General features: G+C 38.9%; 1 protein-coding gene across 1 annotated transcript in view; it reads right to left on the reverse strand.

Moving 5' to 3' along the window:
• Nucleotides 1-18,346, reverse strand: part of GLP1R (glucagon like peptide 1 receptor) — a 131,171-nt gene that overhangs the window by 40,501 nt on the left and 72,324 nt on the right. The window contains exons 7-9 of the mRNA XM_060754084.2: nucleotides 13,044-13,150; nucleotides 9,189-9,342; nucleotides 7,683-7,842 (exon numbers count right to left, since the gene is read on the reverse strand). Coding sequence (XP_060610067.2) covers nucleotides 7,683-7,842; nucleotides 9,189-9,342; nucleotides 13,044-13,150 — 421 coding nt within the window. The remainder of the gene's footprint in view (nucleotides 1-7,682; nucleotides 7,843-9,188; nucleotides 9,343-13,043; nucleotides 13,151-18,346) is intronic.

The raw sequence follows: 18,346 nt of genomic DNA on the forward strand, positions 1-18,346 counted from the left end.
ACAGATGGGCAGTGAAGTGTTGATACAAATTGCTACTCTTTCAATGCAGTTTAAGTGATATTTTCGAAATGAAAACATCATTGTATCCAGTCATTCTTCAACTCAATGATGTGTATGTACATATGGACAAATATTTACAACGAATCACAAAAATTTTGCTTCCTGAATGTTTCCCCTATCTCTTTTGTATTGTGTTTATTTGGTTTATTATTTTGTAAATTTCACCAAGGAAGAGTAAATCCAATGAAAAGATGTTAAAAATATATTTCTATATTTTATGCAACAAAGATAATATGTAACAAAGTGAGCCAGCTCTATTCTCAACTCCAGGTATTCTGCCTCTCTTGCAACCTTGTGTTTATGTATTATCCACAAACGATGTTAAGAATGTTTAAATATGAGAGCTGCAGGCCCTTCATAAACAAGAAAACATGACACATCCAAATCAAGTATTTATGCAACACATCCCAGGAAACATTCACAGTAAACAAATGCCCACCCACGAGTCATCTGTTAACACTGAGATGAAGCATCTTGAAAAACAGTTTGCCATTTAGCTGTTCTTTATATTTTTCAAGTTTTTATAGACACAAGAAAGAGGACCCACTAAGTTTGCCCTTTTTTCTCCTTGTGAGAAACTACATCAAATGCACTTTGAATCAAAGTTAAATGGTGATCTCCTTGGGTTTATGAATCATTTTTTCATCTCACTGCCTTGATACTTTGCCACTGAATTCTCACCATTGGGGCCTGGCAGGAGGGCCCTCAAAACAGTGCTTTGTTCTCAAGGTTTCCTGTATGAGATCGTCAGGACTCGTCTTAACATTCCAAAACTAGGCAGTTTCAATTGCACATTAGTACAATAATGGGGTTTAGGATTGAAAAGGGAATGTAATGTAAACTTGTGCATATGGATAGATGGTACAAATTCCGTTGAAGCTGTGGCCAAGATGCATGGGCGGTGGGTTGTGGCTGGATCTGAACTGCCATATAGTGCAGTTTCAGAATGCAGGTTATCTGCTTTGAACTGGATAATACGGCAGTGTAGACCCATATAATCCAGTTCATAACAGATCGTGTGGATGATCTGTTTTGAAAATCTGGATTATATGGCAATGTAGAAGGGGTCTCATATAATCTGATTCAATGCAGTTAATCTGCATTTTGAAACTGCATTACATGGCAATGTAGATCTAGCATGAGATGTAAATAGTGGGGAAATAGGGGACAACCTGTCCTATAAGTCCTCAGCTTCCCTAAACAACATTTCCCAGAATTTCTTCAGGAGCAAATTAGATGATTGGTCTTTGTTCTTTAATGCTGGCGGGAAAACATCCAACATCCTTGGTTCAAGGGACTGAGTGAAAATCAAAGGTTAAAGCAACATAATATTTTGTTACTTTTCTCCCCCAAAATTGAGTAGGATGGTTTCTCTCCAAAATCTTCTGCATTATCGGCAGATAAAACAGAAGTCCAAACAACAGTTATGATCAAAAGCCATAATGATTAGTCAGTCAGTGAGCAGTAAAACTCTTCTAAGTGACATATGGATTGTAGTTTATTTAGGCAATTCATTCAAAAAGTAATTTGCATTAGTTAACACACTAGAAGAGATAAGAAGAGAAGCCAAAGCACAATAATGTACGTAGTTGGTTTTTATTAGTATGGTAGAAACGTAAGCTAAACTAGAAGTCTACTGCATTAAATACATCAACATGATAGTGGGGTGGATCAGACTACAGAAGATTGCACAAAAACATCTAGAAGGAAAAAAATGCTCTTTCAGACAGACCTCTGATATTTTTTCACATAAAGATTTTTCCAGAACAGTATTACATAATATAAAAATAATATATAACAGTTAATAATTGCCTTGAAGTACATTTTTATTTTATCATTCTTTACTGATCTGAGGGTAAAATATGCTAATTGGAACTATTTAGTCCTGGCAACCTAAAAAGTTTAACTTTTTTCTGGCATGTTTAAAGTATCAGGAAAACATACTCCAGAACAGTGATTCTCAACCTATAATCTGTAGACCACCAGTGGTCTGCAAGAATGAAAATATGGTCTGTTGCTACACCATTACTACACCATTGCCTTAAAACCACGTGGCAACAGGAGTGACAGGTCTCATGAAACCCTCTTACAGTGCCAAAGCAACAGAGGTATTTCTACTACCACATCAGCTCTAGATGATTAAGTGGGTGAACAGATTATGGTTTTCTGTGGGTGAGCAGATAGCGACTACTGGATGGGATATGTTCTGTATCAGAAACTAGAGCCGATGTGGTCTATCCAATGCAATCAAATCTAAAGTTGACCAAAAACTGATTCGTAACCCTTTTGGTACTAATGTTGGAAAGTGGTCCCGGATCAAAGTGGTCCCTGGTCAAAAAAGTTTGGGAACCATTGTTCTAGAAGAAGACTTTGTTGCACCAGCTCTTCTATTTCAGGTCAGAAAACATAAGATGGTCCAAGGAAAACAATTTTTTTCTGACATATTTTATTAGAAGATCTATTATTTAAAAAATTATTCACACTTTATACCATACCTGTGAATGCCAATATGGCTGAAAAATTAAATAAGCAAGGAGAACTGAATATGGAAAAATAGACACTCTGGCTCTATTTGCTGTGTGCCCAGTGCCATAGCTAAAACTGTAACTTGTTTCTCTAACTAGCTCCATTTTGTAGTAAACCTTAATGAGCTATCAACTGTGGCTGTAAGCTCATTATCTTCCAGTTAAATGACAATTGGTTACATGCTTGTTATTTGCAATTCTGAGGGGGTGTGCTGACTCAGTCTGAGCAATGGGAAGGGGAGGAAGGAGGCTCCTTTCTGCTGAATTTGTTTCAAACTTTCCAATAAGTAATATTTGAAACAGACATTGGGCAAAGCCAATGAGGATTTTTCCATATCTTTCAATGGCTTAATAACTGTAAACATTTTAGTATCAAGTAATTCAGTGAGCTGCCTTTCTGAATTAGTAACAAGTATTTTCCATCTAGATCAATGGTTCCCAACCTGTGGTCTGTGGACCACCAGTGGTCCTCAAGAACTAAAATATGGTCTGTGGCCTCACCATTATTGCACCATTGCCTCGAAGCCATGTGGCAACAAAACCCTCTTCTAGTGCCAAGGCAATGGGGATGTCAAGAGGGGGAAGGCTAACTACTCACGAAAGATTACTAATACCACATCAGCTCTAGATAATTAAATATCGTTTTCTGTGGGTGAGCAGATGGCAACTACTTGATGACATATGTTCTGTATCTCAAACTAGAGCTGATGTGGTCTATCCAATGCAATTTTCTGAATCAGCATCCCAAATACCCAAACAAAATCTAAAGTTGACCAAAAACTGATTTGTAACCCTTTTGGAACTAATGTTGGAGAGTGGTCCCTGGTCAAAGTAGTCCCTATTCAAGTGGTCCCTGGTCAAAAAAAGATTGGGAACCACTGATCTAGATGATCAGAATAAAATAATTATTTCCTTTTAAATGGACTGAGAATAGTACACAACAGAAATAAAAAACTGAACTTTCTTCAATGATTAAGCATGCCCATAAAAACAAATTGCATCGGGGGGGGGGGGGCACAGATTTCAATTTCTCTAAGACAAATACTCTATATATTCATGTATAAGTCTAGAAATGTTAGTTTTTTTAAAAAATCAACCCAAAAATCCTGGGTCACTTATGACCACTCAATGTGAGTACTGAACATTATCTCTTTTCATATCTGAGAAGAGTAGTGAAAGGCATGGTGAAAGGCGAGAGTTTCATCCGCCCTCTCCCTTCCCAAACCCAAAAGAAGTGCTGACACCCTCTGCTTTCTCTGTCATGGTTTTGCTTCTGCTGTGTTTTGAATGTCTAGGCAGGACATGACAGTGACAGCCAGGGGTAGCTAGCCCCCCAAGTGGGCATTGGTGTTTCCCCCTCTCCACAAAATAACTCCTGACTTATCCACAGGTCATATCCAAATTTGTAATTTTGGCCCCAAAGCCTGAACTCAATTTATACATAAGGTTGGCTTATACACAAGTATAAACAGTACTTGAATTGGGTTGCTGTGAGTTTTCTGGGCTGTATGGCCATGTTCCAGAAGCATTCTTTATCAACATTTTGCCCACCTTGATTAGCATTGAATGGCCTTGCAACTTCAAAGCCTGCCTGCTTCCTGCCTGGGGGACAGTAAATAAAGAACTCCTCTAAAATCAGGGTCCGCTAACACTTCCCAACAAATGATCCCCCAGGCAGCAAGCAGCCGGGCTTCAAAGCTGCAAGGCCATTCAATGCTTATCAAGGAGGCCAACTGCAACATTCACACTTGCCTCAAGCAGACAAGAGTTCTTTCTCCCACCCTGGATGTTCCACAGATATATACACCTCCCTTGCTTAGCTTCCACAAGATCTCACAACCTCTTAGGATGCCTGCCATAGATGTGGGTGAAACGTCAAGAGAGAATGCTTCTGGAACATGGCCATACAGCCTGGAAGACTCACAGCAACCCAATGAGTCCAGCCATTAAAGCTTTCGACAGTCCTTGAATTGTAAGCACATTTGTGATTTGCACCTGAATGTCTGAGTTTGGAATTCTTTTTACACAAGCTCAGGTTGAGAAGCTGAGTGCCTCATAAAAATTGAAAGAACGGTTGATACAAAACTGTAGAAAGAGAAGGGATTTAATACCAACACATGGCTGGAAAAGATCCCTTCCAAGCTACAACAAAACACTGATCTCTATTTCTTTAATTAAAAACAGTGTAAAGTCAAAGATAAGGTTGGGCGTAGGAACCTAGCTGTACCTTTAAGAGCTATTGAAATGTTTCAGCATATGACTTCACAGGCTCTAGTTTAGGTTTCCAGTACATCTCTTATTTGTTACAAATTCATAAAGGTTTGTTCCGTGCATAGCTGTTGATAGTAAAATTGCAAAAATATGTTGCAGAAAAAGGACTAGATTATGGATTCACATATCTGGCAGATAGGCATTTCATTCTCATAAGCATAATGCCTGTATCTGCCCGACGTGTGGATCTACAGACTCAAGTTAGTATTAAAAATCTAAATGTATTCAGAAGCCTGAGTTTGATTTTCTTGACAGGGCTAAAACAAGATTTATCCAAGAAAAGGATCAGGTTTTAATACTGAAGAAATCCTGTTGCCTAGTCTCTATGCCATCCTATAAGTCTCCAAATCTACAAATTGTGGTTGAAGCAAATATTGTACCATTAGTAAGAGATGTTCACAGTAACCGCACAACACATCTACATTCTGCCTCGGAATTTAAGATCATCCGGGGAGGCCCTGCTCTTGGTCCCACCCTCTTCGCAAGTGTGTTTGTTGGGGATGAGGGACAGGTCCTTCTCGGTGATGGCCCCAGTCTGTGGAATGCTCTTCCTAGTGAAATTAGGTCAGCTCCATCCCTCCTCTCTTTTAGAAAGAAGCTCAAAACATGGCTTTGGGACCAGGCCTTTGGACAGTAGGTTTGGCAGTAATCATAATGTTGGGATTTAAGACTATGACGGGCTTTGGACTGGGTCGTCGGTCGCTAAATCAGACATGGATTCAGCTATATGATGAGTAATAATGTTTTAAATGTATTTTAATCTTTATCTTTTGTATAATATTGGATGTAATGTGTTTTGTATGTTGTCAGCATCGAATTGCTGCCGTTGTAAGCTGCCCTAAATCCTCTTTCGGAGGGTTGAGAAGGATGGGGTAGAAATGTTGGAAATAAATAAATAAATAATAAAGATCTGTGGTGAAAAGTACAGAATTGTAAATAATGCATTCAAGGATTAGTATACTAAAATGTATATGCAGCTGTAATGTCCTGCCTCCCGCTATGAGGAAATTACTAGGCTTAAATCCAGCATTTAGTTCCTAGAGAATGCAGTAGTTTAAGACTTATGGAATTATCATTGACTCTATGCAGTCTAGTTCAGATAGTCCAGTTCAAACCTAAAACTGGATTGAAGCCCTATACATCACCATTATTGAGTACAGCTCAGACAAAAGTACTGCTTCCAGCTCAGACAAAATAATTAGATCTAAATCCAGCCTTTAGTTCCTAGAGAATGTAGTAGTTGAAGACTTATGGAATTGTCACTGACTCTGTATGCACTCTAGTTTTGATACTCTAGTTCAGACCTAAAACTGGATTTAAGCCCTAGACATCACCACTACTGAGTACATGTAGCATCCCATTCCGGATTGCAATGAATGTCTACAAACGTGGCTAAGCTGAAATATTTCAAGCAACAGAATGAACAGACTGTCATTTTGCTTTTTTTTCTCTTATGATGGATTAGGGAAAATACTATACTGGTAGAATATTCATCTTCTCCTTTTCCATTTGTTTCGATGAATGTCAGACAATTGTTCTGAATGGGACAAGCATTAAATAAATGTGCACTATGTAAGTGAATGTGCCACTAGCTCTATTAAAATGCCAACAGAATTGTTGGACATATTTCCATCCAAGATTTTTATTATTTATTATTTACTTCAGGAGAGTATGATCTTTTCATCACCAATGTCATTGTGCATTTGGCCGAGCTAAGTAAATAATGTGCAATTGATCATGTATATTATTTTTTGAACCAATAAACTCATTTACTAGAATGTTTGTTCAGAAAGCTCATTCTGAGAAGAGCAAACAGCCTGTCAAATAGTTTAGTTATTGGAATATATATATGTCCTTGAACTACAATTTGAGCAATCTGAAGTATAATGCAACTTGTTTGATTGAATTAAGGATTAATGTTAATGTTAAGATGCATCAAATAGGATTTTTCCTCTTACACAGTAAACATACTCAACATTTTTAGAGATCTGAACACTCAACCATTGTGTCCTTTCAAGGATGAGTAATTTCTGCAGTTTTCTCCCCACTGCTGAAAAAATGAATATTTCTGTACAGTCCTTGCCCAATATCCACAAATACCAACATGCTTGGAGAAATTATTTTCTCCAAAAATGCATATGGGTTTTTAACCTGAAAATCACATTTTATGTGCAAAAATTACATTTTGTGACAGGAAAACTGTTACAGATGTCTTTGTATGTGCAAGATGGCTATCCTTTGCACAGAAACAATCTTGCCCCTTCAAATGGCAGATTTTTAGTGCAAAATACCATTTTCTTATCAATGCCTTCAAATAGGCCTGCTGGCTGACCTTCAACCTAATAATCCCAGATAAACCAGAATAGTAACCTTCCTTGTAGACCGAATGTGGCATATTCTAGCTAAGTGCTTACTTTTAAAACATCCCCCCCCCCTATAACCAGCAATGTGAAGCCAAAGGGTAGCAGGGAAGGCCTATGCAGGAAGGAAGGAAGGAAGGAAGGAAGGAAGGAAGGAAGGAAGGAAGGAAGGAAGGAAGGAAGGAAGGAAGGACTCAATAGTAGTTTCCTTGTAGATAGCATGTGGCATATACTAGTCTGGAAAAAAGGAAGGAAGGAAGTGACTGCTAATTCTGTCTATGATCCTATCGGAATGGTATGGCTAAATTTACCAGCAGGAATAGAAAAAAGGGATCAATGGAGCAATCGTTCTTAATTAAATGGCAATGCTCTCTTTTTAAATTCAATTCCATTTGTCAAGAAAACTAGAACAATTGCATGCACTGTTGAAGAAGAAGGGGCAGGAGAAAAAGGGAAACTGACTCACCCCAGCCAATGCAAAGGTAAAGTCGAAAAATTCTCTGCTCAGAAAATACTGATAGAGCTAGTAATGTATACAGGTACATCCCTTCCACCAACAGCCAGTAGTAGTTTGCAGTCACACAATACTGCATCATTACAATGATCAAACGGCAGCTGAGTGATTCCTGCAAGAGACAGACACAGCATTTAGCAGAAACAGCAGGGGTTGATATAAGAAAGCAGGGACACGTGCGATACAGCATATACCACCTTCCCCCAGCAATGCCTTGGCTTAAAATAATGTGAGGAAAAAAGTTGAATACTGTTGACTGAATTCTGAACAACAACAAGAAGAACACAGCCACAACACCATCTCTTATACCTATGCCTACCTATAGGTACAACAACAATAATCGTAATAATAATAATAAAACTTTATTTATACACCGCCACCATCTCCCATAGGGACTTGGGGCAGCTTACACAATAGCACACAAAGATGCCATACACAAAATACATAATACAAAAATTTAAATACATCAACATGAAAACAATACAGCCGACTCTCTGTATCCACTGATTTGTATCCATAGATTCAATCTCAAGTCCCACACACAAACCTTGATTTTGCCTTTCTATAGAAGGGACACCATTGTCCCATACCATTACATATAGTGAGGCTTGAGCATCCATGGATTTTGGCATTCACAGGGAGTCATGAAACCAATCCCTAAGTAATTTTCAAGTATGTTTTCCTCCTACAGCTACTTATGGGATTGGCATGGATCCTAAGAAAAAAAGAGCAGGAGCTTCCCTTCCACAAAGGCTTGATTCACATCCTTCAACAAAACAAAATGGAGCATGGACAGAGAGCTAGAAGAACTGCTCAGAATTAGCCAGGGGCAATAAATAAAAGGAGTGTGCTCTTCATACAGGTGGATCTGATGAATTTTGAAAAAAAATCCCTATGCAACTTCCTGAATGTGCAGAGGACAGGAAAATATGACCAACTTCTTTCTGCTAGCAGTACTAGGATTAAGGCTATGTTTCAAATTTAGCAAACAGTATAAAAGGAGTAATGGCCAGCTTTTCTGAAACTGGAGAATGGATATAAAATCAGGGAATTGATGTGATACTCATGATACATTTCCAACTGGATATTTGAGGGGATTTTTGTAGCAGTGCTTGTTAGATTACTGGGAGGATAGCTAAAGGCTGCCTTTAAATATGCATATAGGAAAGCCCTTGATGTATTTTAAACCAATGAGTACATTTGTAAAATGAGATATTGCTTGTTGTCTTTTGTTGCCTCCAGCAAGGGAATTGAAAGAGATTTCTACATGTATGAAAGATTGTTCACAGTGAGAAATGAGCCACATGGATGCCTGGCACAACAGAAGTAAAACTGTACTCAAATCTAACACGACTTTCCAGGATACGGTTCCTTTGAAGTAAAGATACTAAAACATATAGGAATATATTGCAGTTACAGGTATTGCTACTAAAGACATTCGAAACCTCATTACCCTACCTGATAAGAGATTAAATTTTCCCACTGTTCTTCACGAGGTGCTGTCTTATACATCCAAGTGATCATGGAGTCTTTAATGAAGATGGATGCGGCACGTAGGATAAAGGAGGCAAAAAGGTTCAAGTGGATATAGTTCCTGGTGCAATGCAGATGCCTGTAAATATAACCAGGATGCTTGAATCATTTGAACATGTGTAGGTAGTAATGACTGTCAAATGGGAAGAAAATAAAGGAATTGTATAGAAAACTGAAGTGAATATTTATTATGTACAATTCAAGGTAGGTGTGTGTGTGTGTGTGTGTGTGTGTATATATATATATATATATATAGATAGATAGATAGATAGATAGAGAGAGAGAGAGATTCATTTTTTTGAATAGCAATTCAAACATAAAATGGATTTAACCTGACAACCTTAGGTAAAAAAATGTGTAGGAGTTGGGAAATACATAAAACTGGTGCACAATGTCATCAAAATCATAGCAAAGAGCTTTCTATATTGAGTTCCAACTCATTATTATTATTATTATTATTATTATTATTATTATATTATTATTATATTATTATTATTATTATTATTATTATTATTATTATTATATATTCTGCTTTATCTCCCTGGAGGAACTCAGAGCAGATTACAATACACATATGAGGATGGACAGTTGGGAACTCACCCCAACTCATGGCTTCGAACTGAGAACCTTCCGGTCTGCAGCTTTCCTGCAGCTAGTGGCTTAATCTGCTGTGCTACCGCACTTCCTTAGGGAGAAAACTTTATCCCTAATGGGTCTCGTAAGATAAAACTTTTAAAATGCACTGTATGAACAATACCTCAGTTTACTACATAATGGGTATATTTGCTGGGGATTGTGGCCAAAATATCAACTATAAACAAATGAATCATAGTATTTTTGATTAGTTATTGTTTGAAGAGCAAACTGATCACTTCAAAAATCTGACAAACCTGCATCACCTTCAAAAGTGTAGGGCAAGAGAGTGATAATTTGCCTCTTTGTGAAAACTTACTGCATTCTATTTCACTCTCCAACTCTATAAATATGTGCAATAACCTGAGGCTTTAATATCATTCCATATTACATCAGAAAAAATACTAATTTCCAGAAAACCCTCTCATACTAGCATAAAAATCCACAGTGGCCGTGGTGGCACAGCAAGTTAAACAATTAAGCTGCAGAACATGCTGACTGGAAGGTTGGTGATTTGAATCCATGGGATAGGGTGAACTCCTGTTGCTAGCCCCAACTTCTGCCAACCTAACAGTTCAAAAACATGCAACTGTGACTGGATCTATAGGTACCACTTCAGTGGGAAGGTAAGGGTGCTCTATGCAGTCATGCTGACCACGTGACCTTGGAGGCATCTACGGACAACGCCAGCTCTTTGGCTTAGAATTGGCGATGAGCACCATCCCCCATCTGCATCACGAGATGCAGAGCCAATCTTAAGAAATGGGGCTACAGGGTGGAATCCTCGGCATGCGAGTGCGGAGAAGAACAAATCACTGACCACCTGCTGCAATGCAACCTGAGCCCTGCCACATGCACAATGGAGGACCTTCTTGCGGCAACACCAGAGGCACTCCAAGTGGCCAGATACTGGTCAAAGGACATTTAATCAGCTACCAAGTTTGCAAAATCTCTGTGTTTTTTTTCTTTTCTTTTTTTCCTTTTTCTTTTTAATCTCTGTGTTTGTTTTGCTCTGCTAGAATTGTAATACAATGGTAGGGTTGCTGATGACACGATGAATAAACCATACCCCAGTGTTGGACTCGGCTAGAATGAATGTCAAGGGGAAACCTTTACCTTTACCTAACATAAAAATCAGTCAGTCTTAAAGGTGCAATTAGAGTTATTCTACTTTGTAGTACAGCAGAGCACTGACAGAATGTAGAAACTGATTTTTCACCTCTCCCTCTGACTACAAATGTTCTGTCAATGTTATAAAGCAGAACATTCCTACAAGATTTTTTAATCATGACTGAGTTAAGAGTTATTCAATGTTTCCTCAAGGAATGCTATCTGATAGAAGAAGAACAGTACCATCAGTTCAAACTAAGAAGATGTTTATCATTCTCCTCCAACTACTATTTTTTTTGGTGGAGGGGAAAAATCTCTGAAGCTCCCATAATAGCTACTTTAGATGCCAAGAACATCAGGGACAGTAAAATCTAAGTATGCTTAGAACTAATAAAAGGCACAAGATTAATGCTGTTTGTTACAATATAATGAAGAAGGCAGATTTGTAGTATGGCTTTCTCCCTTAACTGAAACAAGCTATCTGTAATTGCTTGGACTTGTGTGTGCCTGTGTGCCTCAAAGTTGCCAGCTGACTGAGGAGCTTCCCATGGATTTCACAGGTTTTTCGTAGGCAAGCAATTTTCAGATGTGGTTTTACCAGTTTATTTCTCTGGGAGAGATCATCCAGAGTTTTGGAGTTCCGTGTCATCTGTACACAGATGACGTTCAACTCTATTACTGCTTTCCATCTCCTAAGGAGACTGTTCAGTTCCTGTGACGGTCTGGATGAAGGCGAACAAATTCAGTTCCTGTGACGGTCTGGATGAAGGCGAACAAATTCAAAGGTAAGACAGAGGCACTCCTGGTCAGTCATAAGTCCGAACAGGGTATAGGGTTACAGGCTGCATTGGATGGGGTTACACTCCCCCTGAATACCCAGGTTCGCAGCTTGGGAATGACCCTGGACTCATCGCTGAGCCTGGAATCCCAGATTTCAGTGGTAGCCAGGGAGCATTTGCACAATTAAAACTTGAGCGCCAGTTGTGCCCATATCTTGAAAAGTCAGACTTGGCCATGGTGGTCCACACTCTAGTTACACTGAGAACAGACTACTGCAACACACTCTATGTGGGGTTGCCTTTGAAGACTGTTAAGAAGCATCAATTGATATAACTGGTGGCAACCAGGTTGCCCACCAGAAGCGGTGTGCAGGGAGCATACAACTCTCCTGTTGCATCAGCTCCACTGGCTGCCGTTTGCCTCCAAGCATAATTCAAAGTGCTGGCTTTAGCCTATAAAGCCCTAAAATGGTTACTTGTCTGAACATATCTCCCTCTATGATCCACCTCGGAGCCTAAGATCATTGGAGGAGCCCCTGCTCTCAGTCCCATCTGAGCACAACTGGTGGGGATGAGAGACAGGGCCTTCTCAGTGGTGGCCCCTTGTCTATGGAACCCCCTCCTCAGTGAAATTAGATTGACCCCCTCCCTCTTGACCTTCAGAAAATATTAAAAACATGGCTCTGGGATCATGCTTTTGGTCAGTAATGAGAGCAGTGTGATAATAAACTATAAATTAACATAGCAATGACTCGGAATGGCCCTGGAATATGACCTTGATTATGTTATTTTAATTGATGTTTTAATGTTATGCTTTAATTTGTTTGGTTTTTAATGTTTTTGTTTATTTTTTGAATTGTTGCCTCTGTAAGGCCACCCTGAGTCCTATTCAGTGTTGAGAAGGGTGGGATAGAAGTGTGGTAAATAAATATAGCCCACAACACTTGGTATTCATTGATAGTATCCTATCCAACTAATATACGAAGCTGTTCCTGCTTAGATTCCAAGATCATTTGGGATCTGGTGCCTTTTGGGAATTTCGGCAGAGTTCAATGACTTACCAGAACTATATCTTTAAAGTCAGATTTCGCCAGGTTTTTTGAATATTTATGTGAAACTTAATTTTGAAGTTGTTTTGAACTAAATATTTTATTGCATTTCTGAACTTATTCAACAGGAATCCTTAGGGTAATAGATAGTAATCAAATGCTTTTTAAGCTTAGAACTCTCTTACTGTTTCCAGCCATATAACGCTTACCTGAATCCGAGGAGGATGCCACTTGCGATGACAAGGGCAGAAAAAGAAAGCGCATAGCCAGTTGTGTAGATGACCGAAAGGAATAGCATCTGTCTTTCTGGTGAATCCTATAAAACAGCAAAGTAGCTTCAGTTTCACCCCTCCATTGGGCAGGAGATGAGTGGGAGAATAGAGAAGGCTGTATTTCACTCCAAGGGAAAAAATAGTTTGATGATACACGTATCTGCATTATTACAATATAAATTTGGATCCCATTTTTAGTTCCACTAAAGCTCTATAATTTTTATAAACACTTGAGGCTGATTGAATACCCAAACCAAAACTGTCTCTCTCACTCGCTTCTTCCTCCATCTCTCTCCATCTCCATCTCCATCTCCATCTCTCTCTCTCTCTCATGTTTTATTATCCACAATCAAGATAATATGCAATATTTATGGTAGAAATGAAACAGGGAACTGGAGTATGGAAAACTGGGTTGTATGGCAGTGTTCTAGCAGCATTTTCTCTTGATATTTCACCTGCATCTGTGGCTGGCATCTTCAGATCCCAGCATCTTCAGATCGGAGCCCCCAGTGGCACAGTGGGTTAAACCCTTGTGTTGGCAGGACTGCTGACTGACAGGTTGGTGGTTTGAACCTGGGGAGTGGGGTGAGCTGCCATATCAGCTCTAGCTTCCCATGCGGGGACATGAGAAAAGCCTCCCACAGGAGGGTAAAACATCAAACATCCGGGCATCCCCTGGGCAACGTTCTTGCAGACAGCCAATTCTCTCATGCCAGAAGCAATTCGCAGTTTCTCCCGTAACTCCTCACATAAAAACAAAATCTTCAGATCCTCTGAAGATGCCACCCACAGATGCAAATGAAATATTAGGAGAAAATGCTGCTAGAACTTGGTCATACAGGCCAGAAACCACACAACACTACAATGATTCTGTTTATGAAAGCCTTTGACAACACAGTTTTAATTATGACTATGAATCTCTGATTGCATCTTGTATAACAAAACCTCTATGCCACAATTCCTGGTAACCATAACATATTTTTTAGTAAGGGTTATCTAAATCAGATAATTGTTGGAGGTTTAAAACTATATATTTTGGAAATGCTCCATACTTGTCTTGTTCTGGGAGGAAGAAATTACACAAATTTGGCAAAATGGCACCAAGGAGTTTTTGGGTATTCAGCAAAGCATATATTCTTTTAAATTGTTTACCCGTGTTTTAGAACTTAACACATGGCTCTTTTATGCCTTCTTAAGCACTAAAGCACTGATACTACAGTAGTAGGAAGATAACACATCACCATTAGTGTTAAACGATAGATTTAACACTAGCAATATTCAATATTTCAATTGAATTACTGATGTAATTGAGCTGCCAAAATATTCAGATATTTTGGCAGCTCAACATTATCATCATCATCATCATCATCACCATCTATATCCTGTCTTTCTTTTAATAATCAGAAACAAATTTAATAATTTAAAAACATATGCATATTTTTGAAGAGACGAGTGGAGTGCCATAAGCAGGGTTTTGTCCTGGGCCCAGTTCTGTTCCAAATCTTTAATAATATAGACTTTGATGAAGGGTTAGCAGGCAGGATCATCAAGTTTGCAGATGACACCAAATTGGGAGGGATAGTTAATTCTCCAGAAGACAGGAGCATAATTCAAAATTATCTGAACAGAATAGAGAGATGGGCCAAAACTAAAAAAAAAAAATGAAGTTCAACAGGGACAAATGTAAGCTACTCCACTTATGCAGAAAAAAAATGAAATGCAAAAATACAGAATGGGGGATGCCTGACTCAATAGCAGTACGTGTGAAAAAGATCTTGGAGGATAACAAGTTAAACATGAACCAACAATGTAATGCAACAGCTTAAAAAGCCAATGGGATTTTGACCTACGTAAATAGGAATATAGTGTCTAGATCCAGGGAAGTCATGCTACCCCCCTATTCTGCCTTGGTCAGACCACACCTGGAATACTGTGTCCAATTCTGGGCACCACAATTGATTGGAGATGTTGACAAGCTGGAATGTGTCCAGAGGAGGGTGACTAAAATGATCAAGGGTCTGGAGAACAAGCTCTATGAGGAGCAACTTAAAGAGATGGGCATGTTTGGCCTGAAGAAGAGAAGGCTGAGAGGAGACATGATGAGGGCCATGTATAAATATGTGAGAAGAAGTCACAGGGAGCAATCTTGTATTCTGTTGCCCTTGAGACTAGGACACGGAATAATGGCGTCAAACTATGAGAAAGGAGATTCCAGCTGAACATTAAGAAGAACTTCCTGACTGTGAGAGTTGTTCAACAGTGAAATTCTCAGCCCCAAAGTGTGATGGAGGCTCCTTCTATGGAGCAGAAGCTAGATGGCCATCTGTCAGGGGTGCTTTGAATGTGATTTTCCTACTTCTTGTCAGAATGGGGTTGGACTGCATGGTCCATGAGGTCTCTTCCAACTCTATGATTCTATGATTTTTTTTAATCCCCTCATTGCTTAAACATTAGAACATTATATATAACTGATAACCTTACAATGCAATTTTACTTTGCATAATATGTTTGAAAGAAAGATAGTCCAATGTTGCCAGTTTTTTAAAATTAAGGACCATAGTGATCTTCACCAGATCAAAATTGTGACCAGAACTGTGAAAATAAAATGGTCAAACTGGCTAAAATGAAAAATAAAAATAAGTATTGACATTTTAAGCTGCCATACAGTATTCAAAATTTCCATATCATTACCCCCTAAAGTTCTCTTTTTTATTAAAAGGAGACAGGTGCTGCACGGCCAAGCACTCTCGTTAAGCATCTGCCTTCTTGGCAGCCTTCTTCATAACTGTGAAATAAACCTTTAAAGAGTGAATGGAGAGAAAAAAGGGCCCTGCATGTGGTTTGCACTACCGCAGTTCCGCTTCTCTGAGCACAGTACACTGCGATACCACAGACATTCAGAGAAGAATGAAAGCATGCATAAGAAAGACAGCTTGGGGACTTCTTGAATTTCAATTAACCTAATTTGAAACTTGCAAATTTTCTTCTCCATTCTGTTTTCTATTTATTTTATTCACAGTCCCAGTAGCTATCCTTGCCAAGGAACTATAGAAAGTTCTTGGTGCAGATTGGTTCTGCATACAAAACTGCTGCATAAAATGAATAGGAGGGATATTCCACTCATGTCATGCTTAAGGGTTTCCAATAGGCATTTTCTTGTCTGCATTGGGAATGGAATGCTGGACTTGAAAAGCTTCTGTTTCAAGGAAACAGAAGGTGAATTTTCATGTTGTTTGAAGTTTGTGGGCATTGTCTCTCGGCCTCACTGTTTACAACAACATAGGCAACACAACAATGCTGTACAGAATTATTAGTATGCAAAGAGATCTCACAGTACCTTAGAGACTGAGAGAAATAAGTTGGTAGCATAAACTTTTGTAGACTTAAATCTACTTCCTCAAATGCACGAAGCAATGTGCCCAGTCTTTTATAGGCAGCCTGTGTGGATAGTTACAGAAAAGCAAACATTGTGGGAATGATGATTAAGTGACAAGTTTTGTTTTAAGAATAGTTGGGGCCAAAGGCAAGGAGAAGATGTTGTCTAAAGCCAGAGTGATTAGATAACCACATGAATGATAGAGTGAGCAATTAGAATATAGTGTGGTGCTGGCTCTGAACCAGAAAGGAGATGTGATAAACTGGGCAAGAGAGCCCTCATGAGGTTGGGGTGTCAACTAGTATTATGATATCTGTAGAATACCAGGAAGCTAGACTCTCTGTTCATCTACTGTTGATGTACTACAGTTTGTGGATATACTCAAAATATATTACTCTTCTGAATATTTGATTGTGCTTTTTCTGCACGGCAAGGGGTTGAATTAGATGGCCCATGTGGTCTCTTCCAACTCTATTATTCTATGGTTCTATGATTTGTAGGGGATTTTTTGTTCAAGGACAAATCTTTTTAGATGAAAGATGGAATGGTCAAGAATAGGCCTGGGCGGTTTCGTTAATTCGTAATTCGTTAATAATTCGTTAATTTTTCCAATTACAAAACGATAACGAACCATTCTGGAGCAATTATTTAAAAAAACGAATTTTTAAACACGTTTTGTAAATGCTTCGTATTTCGTTATTGTATTCGTTTCGTTATTGTTCTGAGGTCGTTTCGTTATTATTTCCGCATGTCTGGGCCAGTTTTATGGTTTAATTAGTGAAAATAAATTATAATATCACACCAACAGTCAAGAACAGAGGGAGAGGGAAGCTTCAGAAGTTTTTGGAGGTTTTTTAGCATATTTCGCGGTCGCGTCCGCCATTAACGAATCGATTCGTTATTGTTTCGGAAATCGATTCGTTAATTTTTTACCATTTATGGAATTTCGTAAATATCGAACTTTTTAAAAGGAAAATTTTGTAATTATTTTAAATATCGAAACAAAAAAAAACCCCAAATACAAATCGATTTTAGAAACAAATTTTTCCGTTGTTACCCAGGCCTAGTCAAGAAGACTGAAGTGTTCTGTAATAAGTGTTTGTGTATTCCAGTTACTAATTTATGTCAGTTTATCCTCTGATTCAGAGACTGACTTATTTGTTCAATGTAGGGTGCTGAAAAGTATCGTTGTTAAAGGATGAGCAAGTAAAAGTACCTGTAATATGTCAGTGATGTATTTGGATCTTGTGAGGGTATTTCCTGAGTAGATGAGTGGGCAAAGCTTGGTATTTGGGTTTGTTACAAGCTCTTGTATCTCCCTGTCTGTGTTGCATGTCTTTTTACAAATTATAACTTTTTGAGAGTGGTATACTGTCTATAGATGTGTAAACTAACAGCCTTTGAGAGAGCAAAGCTATTGTCCAGAATTGGTTGTAGTTAATTGATATTACATCTGAGGGCCCTTCTATACAGGCTCTAAAATCCCTGATGAATTTTCCAGATTTCCCAGTTTACTCCAGATTAAATTGACAATTCATCTAATCTTGACTGTACTTAAAGGTCTGGATCTATTGAGGTGCTGGGCCTGTGGGTATTAACTCCTGGGAACGTTTTCACAATCCTGGGGGTCAATCTCCACAGCGATCCTGGTTCTTTGGGCTCCTAGAGCTTGAAGGAGCTCGAAAGCTCCCCCACTCTCCCATTTAGCCTCTAAAGTTACCTGACACACCTGGCTGCATGCTCAGACCCCTCTAGTCCAGAGCTCCTGGCATGTCAACATAATGTATAGGGAGATGGGGGAGAGGAAGAGGGAACCCCCCCCCCCAACCTCCTGGGGCATCACTGATGTTGCAAAAGGGACTAA

Source organism: Anolis sagrei, chromosome 1 (assembly GCF_037176765.1).
Source record: "Anolis sagrei isolate rAnoSag1 chromosome 1, rAnoSag1.mat, whole genome shotgun sequence".
Lineage (NCBI taxonomy): Eukaryota > Metazoa > Chordata > Lepidosauria > Squamata > Dactyloidae > Anolis > Anolis sagrei.